The 16193-nt window shown below is 34.2% G+C and overlaps 1 protein-coding gene across 1 annotated transcript in view; it reads left to right on the top strand.

Annotated features, from left to right (window-relative positions):
• EFCAB5 (EF-hand calcium binding domain 5) overlaps positions 1 to 16193 on the top strand; it is a 110825-nt gene that overhangs the window by 59589 nt on the left and 35043 nt on the right. The window contains exons 12-16 of the mRNA XM_036223339.1: positions 10706 to 10805; positions 12125 to 12635; positions 12789 to 13204; positions 14689 to 14766; positions 14863 to 14955. Coding sequence (XP_036079232.1) covers positions 10706 to 10805; positions 12125 to 12635; positions 12789 to 13204; positions 14689 to 14766; positions 14863 to 14955 — 1198 coding nt within the window. The remainder of the gene's footprint in view (positions 1 to 10705; positions 10806 to 12124; positions 12636 to 12788; positions 13205 to 14688; positions 14767 to 14862; positions 14956 to 16193) is intronic.

Below are 16193 nucleotides of genomic sequence, written 5' to 3'. Positions count from 1 at the left end.
AACAAGAATCTACAACCACGAATACTCCACCTAGCAAGGCTTTTGATTAAAATGGAAGGTGAGATTCAGAGCTTCCCAGAGCTTAAGGAAAAAGCTTAAGGAATTCATCACCAACAAGCCAACATTACAAGAAATGTTAAAGGGTCTTCTGTAAAAAGAGAAGGGGTAAGAAAAAAAATAGAAATAACAAATATGAATAATAAAATAGTGGTAGCAATGTACCTATCAGTAATCACTTTAAATGTAAACAGATTAAATGCTCCAATCAAAAGACAAAAGGTGACCAAGTGGATAAGAAAACAAGACCCACACATATGCTATCTACAAGAGATCCACTTCAGATCAAATGACACTCACGGACTGAAAGTTAAGGGATGGGAAAAGATATTTCATGCAAACAGAAATAATAAAAAAAAAAGCCAAGGTAGCAATACTTCTATCAGATAAAATAGATTTTAAAACAAAAGCTATAATACGAGACAAAGAAAGGCATTACATAATGATAAAGAGATCATCAAATCAAGAGGACATAACCCTAGTAAACATATATGCAACCAACATAGGAACACCTACATACATAAAGCAATTATTGACTGATGTAAAAGGAGAGGACAATAGTAATACACTCATAGTAGGAGACTTTAACACCTCATTGACACCAATGGACAGATCTTCCAGGCAAAAAATCAACAAGGAAACAATGGGCCTAAAAGAGACACTAGAACATATGTATTTAATAGATATTTTCAAAGCATTTTACCCTAAAGCAGCAAAATATACATTCTTTTCAAATGCACATGGAACATTTTCAAGAACAGACCACATTTTAGGACACAAATCAAGTCTCAGTAAATTTAGGAAGATTGAAATTGTATTAACTGTCTTCTCTGATCACAATGGTGTAAAACTGGAAATCAACTACAAGAAAAATACTGGAAAATACACAAACACTAAATGACATGCTACTAAATGGCATGCTACTAAACAATGAATGAGTTCTTAATGAGATCAAAGAAGAAATCAAAAGATACCTAGAGACAAATGAAAATGAAAACACAATGACTCAAAATCTATGGGACACAGTGAAAGCAGTCCTAAGAAGGAAATTCATAGTAATACAGAACCTACTTCAAGAAACAAGGAAAAGCTTAAATAAACAATCTAACCTTACAACTAAAAGAACTAGAAAAAGAAAAGCAAACAGAGCCCAAAGTGAATAAAAGGAAGGAAATAATAAAGATCAAAACGGAAATAAATGAAATAGAATCTAGAAAAACAATACAGAGATTAAGGAAATCAAGAACTGGTCCTTTGAGAGGATAAACAAAATTGACAGACCCTTAACCAGACTCATCAAAGAAAAAAGAGAGAGGACTCAAATAGATAAAATCAGAAATGAAAGAGGAGAAATAACCACGGACTCCACAGAAATACAATGGATCATAAGAAAATACTACAAGCAATTATATGCCAATGAATTGGATGGACAATCTGGAAGAAATGGATACATTTTTAGAAACATACAATCTCCCAAGACTGAGTCAAGAAGAAACAGAAAATCTGAACCGACTGATTACCACCAAGGAAATAGAATCAGTAATCAAAAATCTCCCAAAAAACATGAGTCTTGGACCAGATGGCTTCATAGGCGAATTTTACCAAACATTCAAAGAAGAATTATCACCTATTCTTCTCAAACTATTCCAAAAAATTCAAGAAGAGGAAAGGCTCCCTAACTCCTTTTGTGAGGCCACCTTGATTCAAATGGAATCATTACTTGGATTCCAAAACCAGACAAAGATGTTACAAAAAAGAAAACTATAGGCCGATACCTCTTATGAACATTGATACAAAAATCCTCAATAAAATATTAGCAAACCAAATTCAGCAAAACATTAAAAATATCATACACCATGATCAAGTTGGATTTATTCCTGGGATGTAAGGTTGGTACGATATCTGAAAACCAGTTAATGTGATACAGCACATTGACAAAACAAAAGATGAAAACCATATAATCATATCAATAGCTGCAGAAAAGGCATTTGATGAAATCCAGCATCCATTTGTCATACAAACTCTCAGCAAAGTGGGAATAGAGGGAACAAACCTCAACATAATAAAGGCCATATATGAGAAACCTACGGCTAACATCATACTCAATGGGGAAAGGCTAAAAGCATTTTCCTTAAGATCAAGAACAAGAAAAGGATGCTCACTTTCACCACTCCGCTTCAACATTGTGTTGGAAGTTTTAGCCACAGCAATAAGACAAGAAAGAGAAATAAAAAGCATTCGAATTGGAAAGGAAGAAGTAAAACTCTTGTTATTTGCCAACAACATGATTCTATATATAGAGAACCCTAAAGATTCCACAAAAAAAAACTGTTATAACTGATTAATGAATTCAGTAAACTAGCAGTTACAAAATAAATATTCAGAAGTCAGTGGAATTTTTATATACCAATGATGAACTTCCAGAAAGAGAAATTAAGAAAACAATCCCATTTACAATTGTGTTGAAAACTATAAAATACTTGGGAATCAAATTGACCAAGAGGATAAAAGACTTGTTTTCAGAAAATTATAAGTCATTGAAAAAAGAAATTGAAGAAGATACAAAAAAATGGAAGCATATACCATGTTCATGGGTAGGAAGAATCAACACCATTAAAGAGGCCATTCTATCCAAAGCAATCTATAGATTCAGTGCCCCCAAATATCAATGGCATTTTTCAGAGAGCTCGAACAATAATCCTAAAATTTATATGGAGCCATAAAAAAACCCAAATAGCCACATCAATCTTGATAAAGAAGAATAAAGTTGGAGGTATCACACTACCTGTTATCAAACTATACTATAAGCCTACAGTAATCAAAACAGCATGGTACTGGCATAAAAACAGATACATTGATCGATGGAACAGAATAGAGAGCCCAGAAATAAATCCATGCCTATATGTTCACTTATTATATGACAAAGGAGACAAGAATATACAATGGAGTAAAGATGGTCTCTTCAATAAATGGGGTTGGGAAAATTGGACAGATACATGCTAAAAAATGAAGCTTGAACACTTTCTTATACCATATACAAGAATAAACTCAAAACGGATTAGACTTAAATGTAAGACCTGAAACCATAAAACTTCTAAAAGAAAACATAGACAGTAAACTCTCTGATATTACTAACAGGAATTTCTTTTCAGATATATCTCCTTGGGCAACAAAAAGAAAAATTACACAAATAGGACTATATCAAACTAAAAAGTTTTTGTACAGCAAAGGAAACCATCGACAAAACAAAAAGGCAACCGACTGTTTGGGAGAAGATATTCGCTAATGATACATCTGATAAGGGGTTAATATCCAAAATATATAAAGAACTCATACAACTCAACAACAACAAAACAATCTAATTAAAAAATGAGCAAAAGACCTGAACAGATACCTCTCCAAAGAGGAAATACAGATGGCTAATAGACATATGAAAAGATGCTCAAGGTCGCTAATCATCAGAGAAATGCAAATTAAAATCATGATGAGATATCACCTCACACCTGTCAGAATGGCTATCATCAACAAGTCAAAAAAAAAAGTGTTGGTGAGGATGGGGAGAAAAGGGAACCCTCGTACACTGTTGATGAGATTGCAAATTGGTACAGCTGCTATGGAAAACAATATAGAAATTTCTCAAAAAATTTAAAATGGACATGCCTTTTGACCCAGCAATTACAGTTCTGGGTACTTATTCAAAGAAAAACAAAATAATAATTCATAAAGATCTATGCACCTCAATATTCATAGTAGCACAATTTATAATTGCCTAGATATGGAAGCAATTTGTCCATCAACAGATGATTGGATAAAGAAATTATGGTTCATATATACAATGGAATATTATTACTCAGCCATTATAAAGAAATGAAATCCTACCATTTACAATGACATAGATGGACCTAGAGATTATTATGCTGAGTGAGATAAGTGAGAAAGAGAAAGATACATACCATATGATTTCACTTACATGTGGAATCTAAGGAACAAAAAGAACAAACTAACCAAAAACAGACACAAATATAGTAGACAATTTGGTAGTTATAGTAATATTCCTTATGCTGTACTTTATTTCCCCTTAACTATTCTGTAACTACCAATTTGTACTTCTTAATAGGGAAGAAGCCCCAGTCCCCAACTACCCTCCCATCTGGCAATCACCAGTTTGTTCTCTGTATCTGAGTCTGTTTTCATTTTGTTTATTCATTTAATTTGCTCCCTAGGTTCCACATATAAGTGAAATGATATAGTATTTGTCTTTTGCTGTCTGACTTATTTCACTTAGCATAATACCCTCTAGGTCCATCCCTGTTTTTGCAAATGGTGAAATTTCATTTTATTTATGGCTGAGTAATATTCCATTGTATATGTGCACCACTTTTTCTTTATGCAATCACCTATTGATGGGCACTTAGGTTGCTTCCAGATCTTGGTTATTGTAAATAGTGCTACAGTGAACACAGGGGTGCATATGTCTTTTCAAATTAGTTTTTTGTGCATATGTCTTTTCAAAGTAGTTTTTGGTTTCTTTGGATAAATACCCAGAAGTAGAATTACTGGGTCATATAGTTCTACTTTTACCTTTCTGAGGAAACTTTATATTGTTTTCCATAGTGGCTGGACCAATTTACAATCCCACCAACAGTGCATGAGGGTTCTCTTTTCTTTACATCCTCACCAACATTTGTTGTTATCTGATTTATTGATGATAGCCTTTTTGACAGGTGTGATGTGATATCTTATTGTGGTTTTAATTTGCATTTCTCTGATGATTAGTGATGTTGAGCATCTTTTCATATGTCTCTTGGTGATCTGTATGTCCTCTATGGAGAAATGCTGATTCAAGGCCTTTGCCCAATTTTTAATAGGATTTTTGTGTATGTGTGTGTTAAGTTTTATGCGTTCTTTAGAGATTTTGGATATTAACCCCTGATCAGATGTATCATTGGCAAATATCTTCTCTCATTCAGTAGGCTGTATTTCCATTTTGTTTATGGTTTCCTTTGCTGTGCATGAATATTTTAGTTTAAAGTAGCCCCATTTATTTATTTACATATTTTTTCTTATGTTCCCCTTGTCCGAGGAGATATATCAGAAAAAATATTACTAAGAACAATGCCAAAGAGTTTTCTGCCTATATTTTATTCTAGGAGTTTAATGGTTTCAGGTCTTTTGTTTCAGCATAATCCATTTTGAGTTTATTCTTGTATATGATGTAAAAGGATGGTCAAGTTTCATTATTTTGCACATATCCTTTTAGTTTTCTCAGCACCATTTATTGCATAGACTATCTTTACCCATAGGATATTCTTCCTTCTTTCGTTAAAGATTAAATGACCATATAGGCATGGGTTTATTTCTAGGCTCTCTCTTCTGTTCCATTGAACTATATGTTTATTTTTATGCCAGTACCATGCTTTTCATCACTTTGAGTATTTCCTTTATTCCCAGTTTTACTGAGAGTTTTTGTCATAAATGGATGCTGGATTTTGTGAAATGCTTTTTCTGCATCTATTGATATGATCATATGATTTTTATCTTTCATTTTGTTTATGTGGTGTATCGCATTAATTGCTTTGCGGATATTGAACTAACCTTGCATCCCAGGAATAAGTCCCACTTGATTGTGGTGTATGATCTTTTTAATATATTGCTGAATTTGGTTTGCTAATATTTTATTGAAGCTTTTCCATCTATGTTCATCAGGAATAATGGCCTATAACTTTTTTTTTGTAATGTCTTTGTCTGGTTTTGGAATCAGAGTAATCGTGGCCTCATCAAATGAGCTTGAGAGTTTTCCCTTCTCTTGAAATTTTTGGAATAGTTTGAGAAGAATAGGTATTAATTCTTTGAATGTTTTGTAAAATTCGCCTGTGAAGCCATCTGGTACAGAACTTCTGTTTACTGGAAGTTTTTTGGATTTCCGATTGGATTTCATTTGTAGTAATCAGTCTGCTCGGATTTTCTGTTTCTCTTGACTCACTCTTAGAAGATTGTATGTTACTTGGAATGTATCCATTTCTTCCAGATTGTCCAATTTGTTGGCATATAAGTGTTCGCACTATTTTCTTCAAATCTTTTGTATTTCTGTGGAGTCAGTTGTCACTTCTCTTTAATTTCTGATTTTATTTATTTGGGTCCTCTATCTCTTTTTCTTGATGAGTATAGTTAAAGGTTTGTCAATTTTGTTTGCCTTTTCAGAGAGTCATCTCTTGGTTTCATTGATCCTTTGTATTTGTTTTATAGACTCCATTTCATTTATTTCCACTCTGATCTTTATTATTTGCCTTCTTATACTTACTTTAGTGTTTGTTTGCTGTTCTTTTTCTAGCCTCTTTAGGTGTAAGTTTAGATTGTTTATTTAAGATATTTCTTGATTTCTGAGATATGCCTGTATTGTCATGAATTTCTCTTTAGAACTACTTTAGTGTATCCCTGTGTTTGTATTTTGTATTTTTTTTTTAAAGAAGTTAGGGTCACTGTGTTTGTATTTTTTTAAAAGAGAGTTAGCTTTTAAAAATTATATAGAAAAATAAAAGTCCAAATAACGCTAAAACAATTTTAAAAAGGAAAACATGGGGAGAATTTCTCTTATTTTCTGAAAATGATTTTATTTTATTTTTAAATTATAGTTAGCATATAATATTGCATGAGTTTCAGGTGTACAATATGGTGATTAAAATTTATATAACTTACAAAGTGATCACCCTGATAAATCTAATATCCATCTGACACCATACATAGTTACAATATTATTGACCGTATCCCTAATACTATACTTTACATCCCCATGACTATTTTGTAACTACCAATTTGTACTTCTTAATCCTTTCCCCTTTTCCACTCACTCCTCAACCCCCTCCTATCTGGGAATTATCAAAATGTTCTCTGTATCTATGAGATTGTTTCTGTTTTGTTTTAGGTTTCACTTGTAAGTGAAATCATATGGTATTTGTCTTCCTCTGTCTGACTTACTGCACTCAGAACAATACCCTCTATGTCCATTCATGTTTTTGCAGATGGCAAAAATTTATTCTTTTATTATGGTTGAGTAATATTCCATTGTATATATGGACCACTTCTTCTTTATCCATTCATTTATTGATGGAAATTTAGGTTGCTTCCATATCTTGGCTACTGTAAATGATGCTGCAATAAACATAAGGATGCATGCCTTTTAGAATTAGTGTTTTGGGTTTTTTGGGTAAATATCCAGAGGTGGGATTATTGGGTCCTTCATAGTCTCTTGTTATAAACTTTGTTTTAAAGTTTATTTTGTCTGGTATAAGTACTGCCACCCTAGATTTTTTTGGTTTGTTTCCATTTTCATAAAATATTTTTTCCATCCCTTTACTTGCAGTCTGTGTCTGTTTTTCAATCTAAAGTGAGTCTCTTGTAGGCAACATATGTAAGGGTTTTATTTTCTTATCCACTCAGCTACCCTATGTTTGTTGATTGGAAATTTAATCCACTTACATTTAAAGTAATTATGGGTAGACATGTAGTTGTTGCCATTTATTATTCATATTTTTAATTTTTTTCTGGTTTGGTATTGATGAACTTCTTTAGCTTTTTCTTGTCTGGGAAGCTCTTTATCTGTCCTTCAATTCTAAATGATAGTTTGCCTGGGTAGAGAAGTTTTCCATCATGATTTTTTCAAATAGATTTTCAATTCTCTCTCTTCTTCTCTGGTACCCCTATAATGTGAATGTTGGTACACTTGCTGTTGTCTCATAGGCCTCTTAAACTATCCTCATCTTTTCAGACTTTTTTTCTTTTTACTGTTCTGATTGGGTCTTTTCTGCTACCTTATCTTCCAAATTACTGATTTGATTCTCTGCTACTATTGATTCCTTCTAATGTATTCTTCATTTCAGGTATTGCATTCTTCATTTATGACTCTTTTAAAAATGTTTTCTGTCTCTATTTGTATGATTCCTATCTCTTTGTTGAAGTTCCCACTGAGATCATTGAGCATTTTTATAACCAGTGTTTTGAACTCTGCATCTAGTAGATTGCTTGTCTCCATTTTGTTTAGTTCTTTTTCTGGAGTTTTGTTCTGTAGTTTCATTTAGGACATATTTCTTTGTCTCTCCATGTTAACTACTTCTCTGTGTTTGTTTCTATGTATTCATTAGGGTTCTTATGTCTCTTGGTCTTAGTCCTATTGTCTCTTGGTCTTAGTGACCTTATATAGTAGGTATCCTTTGGGGCCCAGTGGTGCAGTCTTCCCTGGTCACCTGATCTGGGTGCTCCAAGTGTGTCCCTTGTGTGGATTTATGTGTCCTTCTGTTGTAATTGATCCTTGGTTGCTCTTTGCATGTTAGTGAGAGGAATTGACCCTCAGATGATTTGTTGTGAGGACTAGCCAGTTAGGAGCTGACCTCATGAGCAGCTCTGTGCCTTACCAATCTGCCTTTTGATGTTTCATCATTGGATACAGCCCCAGGTGGTGCTCTGGCTCTGTCTGAAGCCAGCCACAAGGTATGCCAGCCTTGCAGTCTCCTGTGAAGGGCTCCTGTGAGGGACTCCAAGGTCCACCACAGCCTGTGCCCTGCCTGGGGTCACCTAGCAATCCACATATGGCCACCACCGACACTGGGCTTGGAGGTGCCTTGAGAGGCCAAGCCACGAACCTGGGCCAGGCTTAGGGCTCCTCAGTGAGAAGTATGGGGCATTCCAAGTCCAGGTGCTGCTTGTTTGGGTTTGAGATTTCAGGAAAGTCCACAGCATGAGCCAAGACAGGCCATTTATGTGGAAAAGCCACTGAAGGTGACTTGGGTGGGCCTACATGTAGAATGGAGTAGGAGTCTCAGGGAATCATCAGGGTGGAGTGACTGGTGTTACCCTGATTAAGATCAACAATGGCAGCTGCCTGCATCTGCATGCAGGGAATGGGGAGGGCTCAACGAAGGAACAATAAATTCTGCCAGGACATCTGTCTGGGAGAAAGCTGCTCCTCCAGACCTCTCCTCGAAGCCAGACAATTCAGTTCCTTTTCATATGTCCTTGGTGTTTTTTAAGCTGCTGTTCCAGTGCCGGAGCTCAGAATGAGTGAGTCCGGAAGCCCTAAGAGTGAATTTCCCTGATTTTTAAAAATAAAGTTATACCAACAGAATATTGATCCTGGCATCAGATCCATGAGAATGTGGAAATTTAGAGTATAACATGAGTGCAATAAAAATGGTGACAAGGAGTAATCAATAATTGATATTGGGATATTAGCTTTCCACATGGGAAAAAATATAAAATTGTATTTTAACATCATTAAGAAGAAGAAGTAAGTCCCATATGATCAGTGATCTAGATGTGGAAAACAAATTTTAAAAATTTTAGAAGCAAATATAGAGCATATCTTTTGACCTCAGTATAGGTAATATTTCCTAAAGAATACTCCTAATAAGCACAAACCATAGAGGTCAAATTGATACATTTGACTACCTCAAAATTAAAAACATCAATATGGCTAAACTCACCAATATTAAAATTAAAAACTAAGAAATAAGCTTACAAAGGATATTTACTATATAAATAACAGAATAATCATTATTAAAGATTTACAAATTAATAAGAAATAGACAACTCTTCCTAGCTGAAAAAGGGAAAAAGATATGAAAAAGCCATTCATAGATGAAGACACCCCAATATAAAATAAACATATGAAAATATACTTAACATCGCTAATAATCAAGGAAATGCAAATTAAAATATATAAGGTTTTATCCATCAGATTGGGAAAAATTATGAATTTTAACAATATCAAGTTAAAATTGGATGAATATGGAGTAATGATATTCTCATTCAGTAATGGTGAGACTGTATATTGATATAAGTATTTTGTGGAGCAATTTGGCAAGAACTACTAAAGTTGAAAATGCACGTAGTGTACAATCCATTTGTTGTCCTTCTAGTAATTTACCCTAGGGAAATGTTTATACATATATGCAGGAGATGTATATAAGGATATTTATTGCAGCATTATTTTGTCATCAAAATACTCAAAATGACCTAAATGGCCATTAAAGAGAGATGTTTTTTAAAATTATGATGTTTTCATATTATAGAATACCATACAGCAGTCAAAGGAATAAAATATATTTCTTTACATACATGAATCAGATCTCAATGTTCATATTTAAAAACAGTCTTAAGGTGGACACATATACTATACTATCAGTTATATATTTTTAAAATGTGTACAGAAAATGTTAACAATCATCACTTTTGGGTGTTGACAACACAAATGTTACTTTTATTATTTTCTTATTTTTCAGTAATTAAAAGTTTTCCCAATATAAAAACAAAGCAAAATAAGAGCAAGCAGGGAGTAGTTAATTGTTCCAAGTGTCATATTCAGGTCAGATTAGCAAAGAAATGAACATCGTACATTGGATTTAACAATTAAGTCATTAACAATGAATGTATGTTGAACCTCTATTAAGTGCAAGGCATTTTGAAATGTCACAGATTGGAGAAGGAGAGTATAACCCTAAAGAGGCAAGTTATAGCTTTCTTGATTTTGACCCTTTGGCTTTTATGTACATGATGATGACGGTGGTGTTGATGATAAATCCTTCAATAAGCCATATTCCACCTACATAAAAATCTCAAATTTCCCATAACAACTAATTGCAAACTTTCTGCTTAGGTAGGGTTTTTGAATCGGCAGAGGACATTGGCCTTGTTGGAAACATTCTATGACCAAAGTTCAAAAAGGCTTAGAAGTTTACTTCGAAACCCAAGACAATGTAAGTGCCACTCAGAGGGAATATGCTTAAACCAGAATGATACAGTACACTAATATGGTAATACAAGGTCATTCTACTTCTGTGGAATTTCTTTACATACATTTCCTAGATCATGACAGCTATATCGTCATTCATTCCCCACAAAATTCCCCTTGCTCTTCACCAAATGGGATGATTTTTTCACTACAGTTCAAAACTAAAAGTTGTCAAGCTAGAACTTAGGTAAAACTCAATTTTTGTTTCATTCAAATGAAGAAGTGTTTTAGTAATAATTTGAATGCTTTAGAACTTAAGTTGGTAATGGTAAATTTTCCAGTTTTAATGTCCAACTTAGAATTCTAAGATTTCTAAGAAAAATGTTTCCTCCTCCCAAGCATTTTATTTGTATGCCTTTGCTGTACTTATACAGTGAAATACCTTTTTCATATCACTACCAAAACAAACAAAACTATGGATTTTATTTTTATTTTTTTAAAGAGAAAGTCTTTGAATGGATAGGTTTTCCAAAGAATGTCAATATTTTATTTCTGTGTGAAAATGTATTACTCGCATACTCAAAAATCTGTGAGTGATATACATAGAATATTCTGAAAACTATGGGAATCACAATTTAGCTTAAATACTAAATGTTTTAGGAGAGAGAGGGATAGTTTTATGGTATGGTCCCACTCTCTATAGTCCTTTACTTCAGGGTTATTCTGTTCTTATTGCTGTTGTTGTTTTTTAACACTGGGATTCTGGCGAATACTATCCAATCTTTCCCTAGAATTCTGAAGTAGGTGTCCACATAAGTTGTGGAGAAAAAGAATTGAGGAATGAAGGAGATAGAAAGGTAGGGAAGTAGGAAGGGAGAGAAAATAAACATTGGGAAAAAATAGACCACTGAAAGATTATCATGGATAGAGATTTGCTTTTATTTTGAAATTGTAGATACTGAAAGGGTATTTAAGGTGGAAGACATGTGTAACTTCCTCATCCCTCTGCTAGCTTTGTTATGGGTGGACCAAGAGTAAAGATTAAATTCTATTTGCCTTAGAAGTTTAGGCAACTCTCCAACTAGCAAAGAGGAATCACGTTTGTTTTTAAAACCGTGCCTTTTAGGAAAGGATGATTTTTAACTCACAACAGGGAGCATCTTTTATGTTCCTTTGGATACCTTTTTGCTTTTTATTGCATTACAGGAAAAGGTAATTAATATTTACTTGAAGCAATAGGCTTATATTATAATCACTGTGCTCAATTTTTTGTATTAATTTACTTGCTCCGATTCTGAATTACAAGATCAATTTTTTAGGTAAATGTTTTGTTTTCTGTATTAGGGCCATTCGTTGAATTCGAAGAAATAGACTTGCCTGAGTTTTGGGGAGACATGGATAATCAAAAACACATTTATGAAGACTTTGACAATGTGCTCTTGGAGACGGATACATTACTTTCTGAAAAACATGCTAGCAAAACTCAAAATAAATTGTTAGAAAATTTGGAAGATCAATATAAACATGATACACATAGAAAATCGACACTACCCCCAAGCCTACCAGAATGGCAGAGAGAGACAACTGCAAGACAAGAATCAAACAAAATTTCAACTGAAGGACAAGATACAGAGTCAGCTGGAGAACAAGAACTGTACAGAGAATCAGTAACAGAACAAGGACAAGGCAAAGGGTCAACAATGGGACGAGGAACACACAGAGGATCAACTTCAGAACAAAGATTACATAGAGACTCAGTAATAGAACAAGGATCACAACGAGGGTCAATCGCAGAAGAGTCACGTAGAGGGTCATTGGTAGAACAAGGACCACAAAGAGGGTCAATTGCAGAAGAGTCACGTAGAGGGTCATTGGTAGAACAAGGACCACAAAAAGGGTCATTCGCAGAAGAGTCACCTAGAGGGTCAGTGGTAGAACAAGGACCACAAAAAGGGTCAATCGCAGAAGAGTCACGTAGAGGGTCATTAGTAGAACAAGGACCACAAAGTGGGTCAATAATAGAAGAGTCGCGTAGAGGGTCAATACAACGAAAAGGAACACACAAAGGGTCAATTGCAGAACAAGGACCACGCAGAGGGTCGATTACAGAAGAAGGCTCACACAGAGAGTCAGTAACACGAAAAGGATCACACAAAGGATTACACAGAGAGTCAGTATTAGAAGAACCACAAAAAGAGTCAACTGAAGAACAAGAACCACCCAGAGGGACAATTCTAGAACAACAGGACATAGACTCAACTTCACGATCAAGTGAAAAGTTTAGGGAGGCTACTCACTTTGAGAACATTGAAATCCCTCCACAGGAAGAGAGGCCTCAGGAGCAAGTATATGTGGAGGAACTATTCATGATTTCTGAACTACAAGAGGAAGATAGAATATTAAGTAAAAAAGATCATCTTTCAGGTAGTAAGGCAGTTCTCCTACAACATTAGCTCCCTGTTTTGTGGAATGGTTTTTAAAGTCTTTTCAGAAAATACATTTCAATTAGCATTTTTTGGCATATCAGGTCATGCAAACCTCAGACATATTTTGCTACTCAGTATAAATCTAGACCTTGAACCATCAATTAAATGCAAACCAGAAAGCCTCCATTGTCAACTTATCTAGAATTCCTTTTGCCCTAGGAGCCCATTTGTAAGGAAGAAATCTAGTAATGTTACATAGAGAAATTTACATTGGAACTCTGAAAAGGCAGTAGAAGACCTTTTGTTTTAAATGTGGTATCTGGTATTAGAAGCCACTTTTTAAAATTTCTTCTATTTCAACTATAAAATAGATCTTGCCTTTTTCAGTTGCATCTAAGACATGTTCTAGAAGAGTTTCTGAAAGTCATTTAAGACAGAAAGCACTCTGCATTTCAAATATTTATCTGCAGAAGACGTTTTATTTATTTATTCATTCATTCATTCATTCATTCATTTATTCTGAATCATCTATACCAACTTATGCCCTTTTTTGAAAAATTCTTATCTTTTAGAGGGTCACTCTCAATACCACTTAAGACTTCAGTTAGGCATAATTTTTTAAAGTTCCACATTTTAATTCTAAAATCTACAGTCCCGAAGAAAATTCTTATTTAAAACTCCTAAGAGACAGGTAACCTGTGTTCTAGTTTCTACACTATCATCAACTAATTTGATTTCTTTCATTTTTTTTTTCAGTACTGTCTTTATTTCTCCACAAAACAGAGCTACTAATTTCTGGCTCTTCTTACATAGTAAGAATGCTGCTTAAAAATTAGCAAAGTTACTGTTTAATCTGATGTTATGCTAGTGAGGACATAATTTTGGCTATATGTAACAGTGATTGAAAATGACAGTGTCTGAAAAAGATAAACAAAAACAAAATAAGATAACAGTGTCTAAACAAGATAAGAGTTTTTTCCCCAAAAGTTATATGACAAAAGTCAAAAGTTATATGACAGCTCAGCCCCATGAAATCAGCAGTGACTCAAGCTCCTTCTACTTTGTGTCTCCTCCAACCACATGGTCCAAGATGGCTCACAACCATATCTTCTTTCTGACCAACAAGTAAGGAGAAAGGAGAAAGGATAGATATCACATCACTTCCCTTCACATGTCATTGGTCAGTATTTAGGCGTGTAGGAACACCTGGCTATGATAGAAGCTAGGAAATGTAGCCCTCATTTTGCATGGCCAAATTGGGGCTACATAAACAAATAGCTTTTGTCACAGAGCTTCTGTTAACAGCTAGAGTTGTTAAGTGATGTCATTGTTGTTGATTATGATACAATATCTATTGGAGAGCACCTGAAATAAAGTTTTTAGTATTCTATATGCAAGGTATTTCTCTCACTCATTAACTTAAGCATATTTAATAGAATACATAATGTCCAACTCATAGGTACTTTCTTTTGTACCATTTAGAAACTGCAAAGGAGGAACTTCAGAAAGACAAATCCTGTGAACCCAAGTCCCCCAAAATAGAAGGAAAATCATGGTCAGGTGACTCATTTGATCTTCCTTTCATTTATACTCCAGAACAAAAATATTGTGAAAGTGAAGTTAAGTTGGCTATGTTATAGAATGTGTATTTTATAGGTGAACTTTTGACTTGTAACTTGGAGAAGAAGTATGCCAAATGTGAAGATGAGGAACAAGCAAACTTAATCTATGGTAACTCCAGATTCACAGGTACATGTTAACAACAAAACTAAGAAGGATATATGGCAGTCCAATTGATGAATTTAATTTACTGTGGTACCCCATGATAAAGACTGGATTTACCCACAATACAATAGCAGTGTGATCCTTGCATTATTTTGTCCCTGAGCTGATGGATCTAAACATATGAGACGAATGTTTTTGGTGGTAGTAGGCATGACCTATTGATGAATGTTCTGCTTTAAAATACATGCATTAGTATATGGTTGGGTTTTTTTTTCCCATTACATGGTCCTACAACTGCTTCGAAGCTATGATCCAAGTATACAAAGGGAATCAGATGTTAGATATTAGAACTCTTTAGAAATCACTCTAGCGTTCCTCTCCTTAGTAGTTCCATATCCAAACATGTGATACAGGTGAGAGTCTAGCTTGTTTTTGAAGACTTATAAAAAATAATCTCAAGAGAGAGAGAGCAAAGAATAGCTTTTAGCCTGAGATAGACCATGTATTTAACAGTGATATTTCCAACAAGTAGTCATATTTGACTGCAATACTATTTCATCATTTTACTTTTCAGCGACAAGTAGTAGAACTAATTAGATCAAGATTATTTTCTTCCTACAGACAAATTTTTTCTCATTTAAGTCTGGGTTAAATAACAAACTTTTTATCCTCAAAATATTTTGGTGAAAAGGCATGACATTGGTCAAGCTCTTGCGGCCTACTAGTTTATGTTCTTCCGGTCTTACTTCTTTCTTTCAATTTTGCTTTACTATTTATAAAAACTGCATGGATGATCTTTTTTTCCCATGTTTTTTAAAAATCTAAACAATCAAAACATCCACTTCATGGTTGATCATTTTTAAGTGACATCAAATTTCACATGGATGGCATAATGGCATGAATGGTTAAATTAATGAATAAATAAAATTTCAGTTACTGAATTGAAATTTTATGAAATATTCTTTATGTTATAACACTGATCGCCAAGATAAATATATTAAAGACTCTTTGGGGAAGAGATTGTAGTGGTGGTATTTACAAATTTATTTAACTGGCAAGTAGAAATTGCAGCTGGCTTTCGACACAGTGACTCCAAGGGTTCAACAAAAGCCATAGGACACTGTCTCTGCCTCTCAGCCCCGTTCCTCTCTGGGTAACTTTCAATTTTAGGTTGTTTTTTTTGATACTGTGACAAAGATGTCCATGAGAGTATCTCTAAGCCTACATCCTACAAGTTCAGAGTATAAAAAGAGTGTGTTTTT

This window comes from Rousettus aegyptiacus, unplaced genomic scaffold (assembly GCF_014176215.1).
Source record: "Rousettus aegyptiacus isolate mRouAeg1 unplaced genomic scaffold, mRouAeg1.p scaffold_m13_p_6, whole genome shotgun sequence".
In the NCBI taxonomy this organism is placed as follows: Eukaryota; Metazoa; Chordata; class Mammalia; order Chiroptera; family Pteropodidae; genus Rousettus; species Rousettus aegyptiacus.
This window is presented reverse-complemented; position numbering and strand designations above follow the sequence as displayed.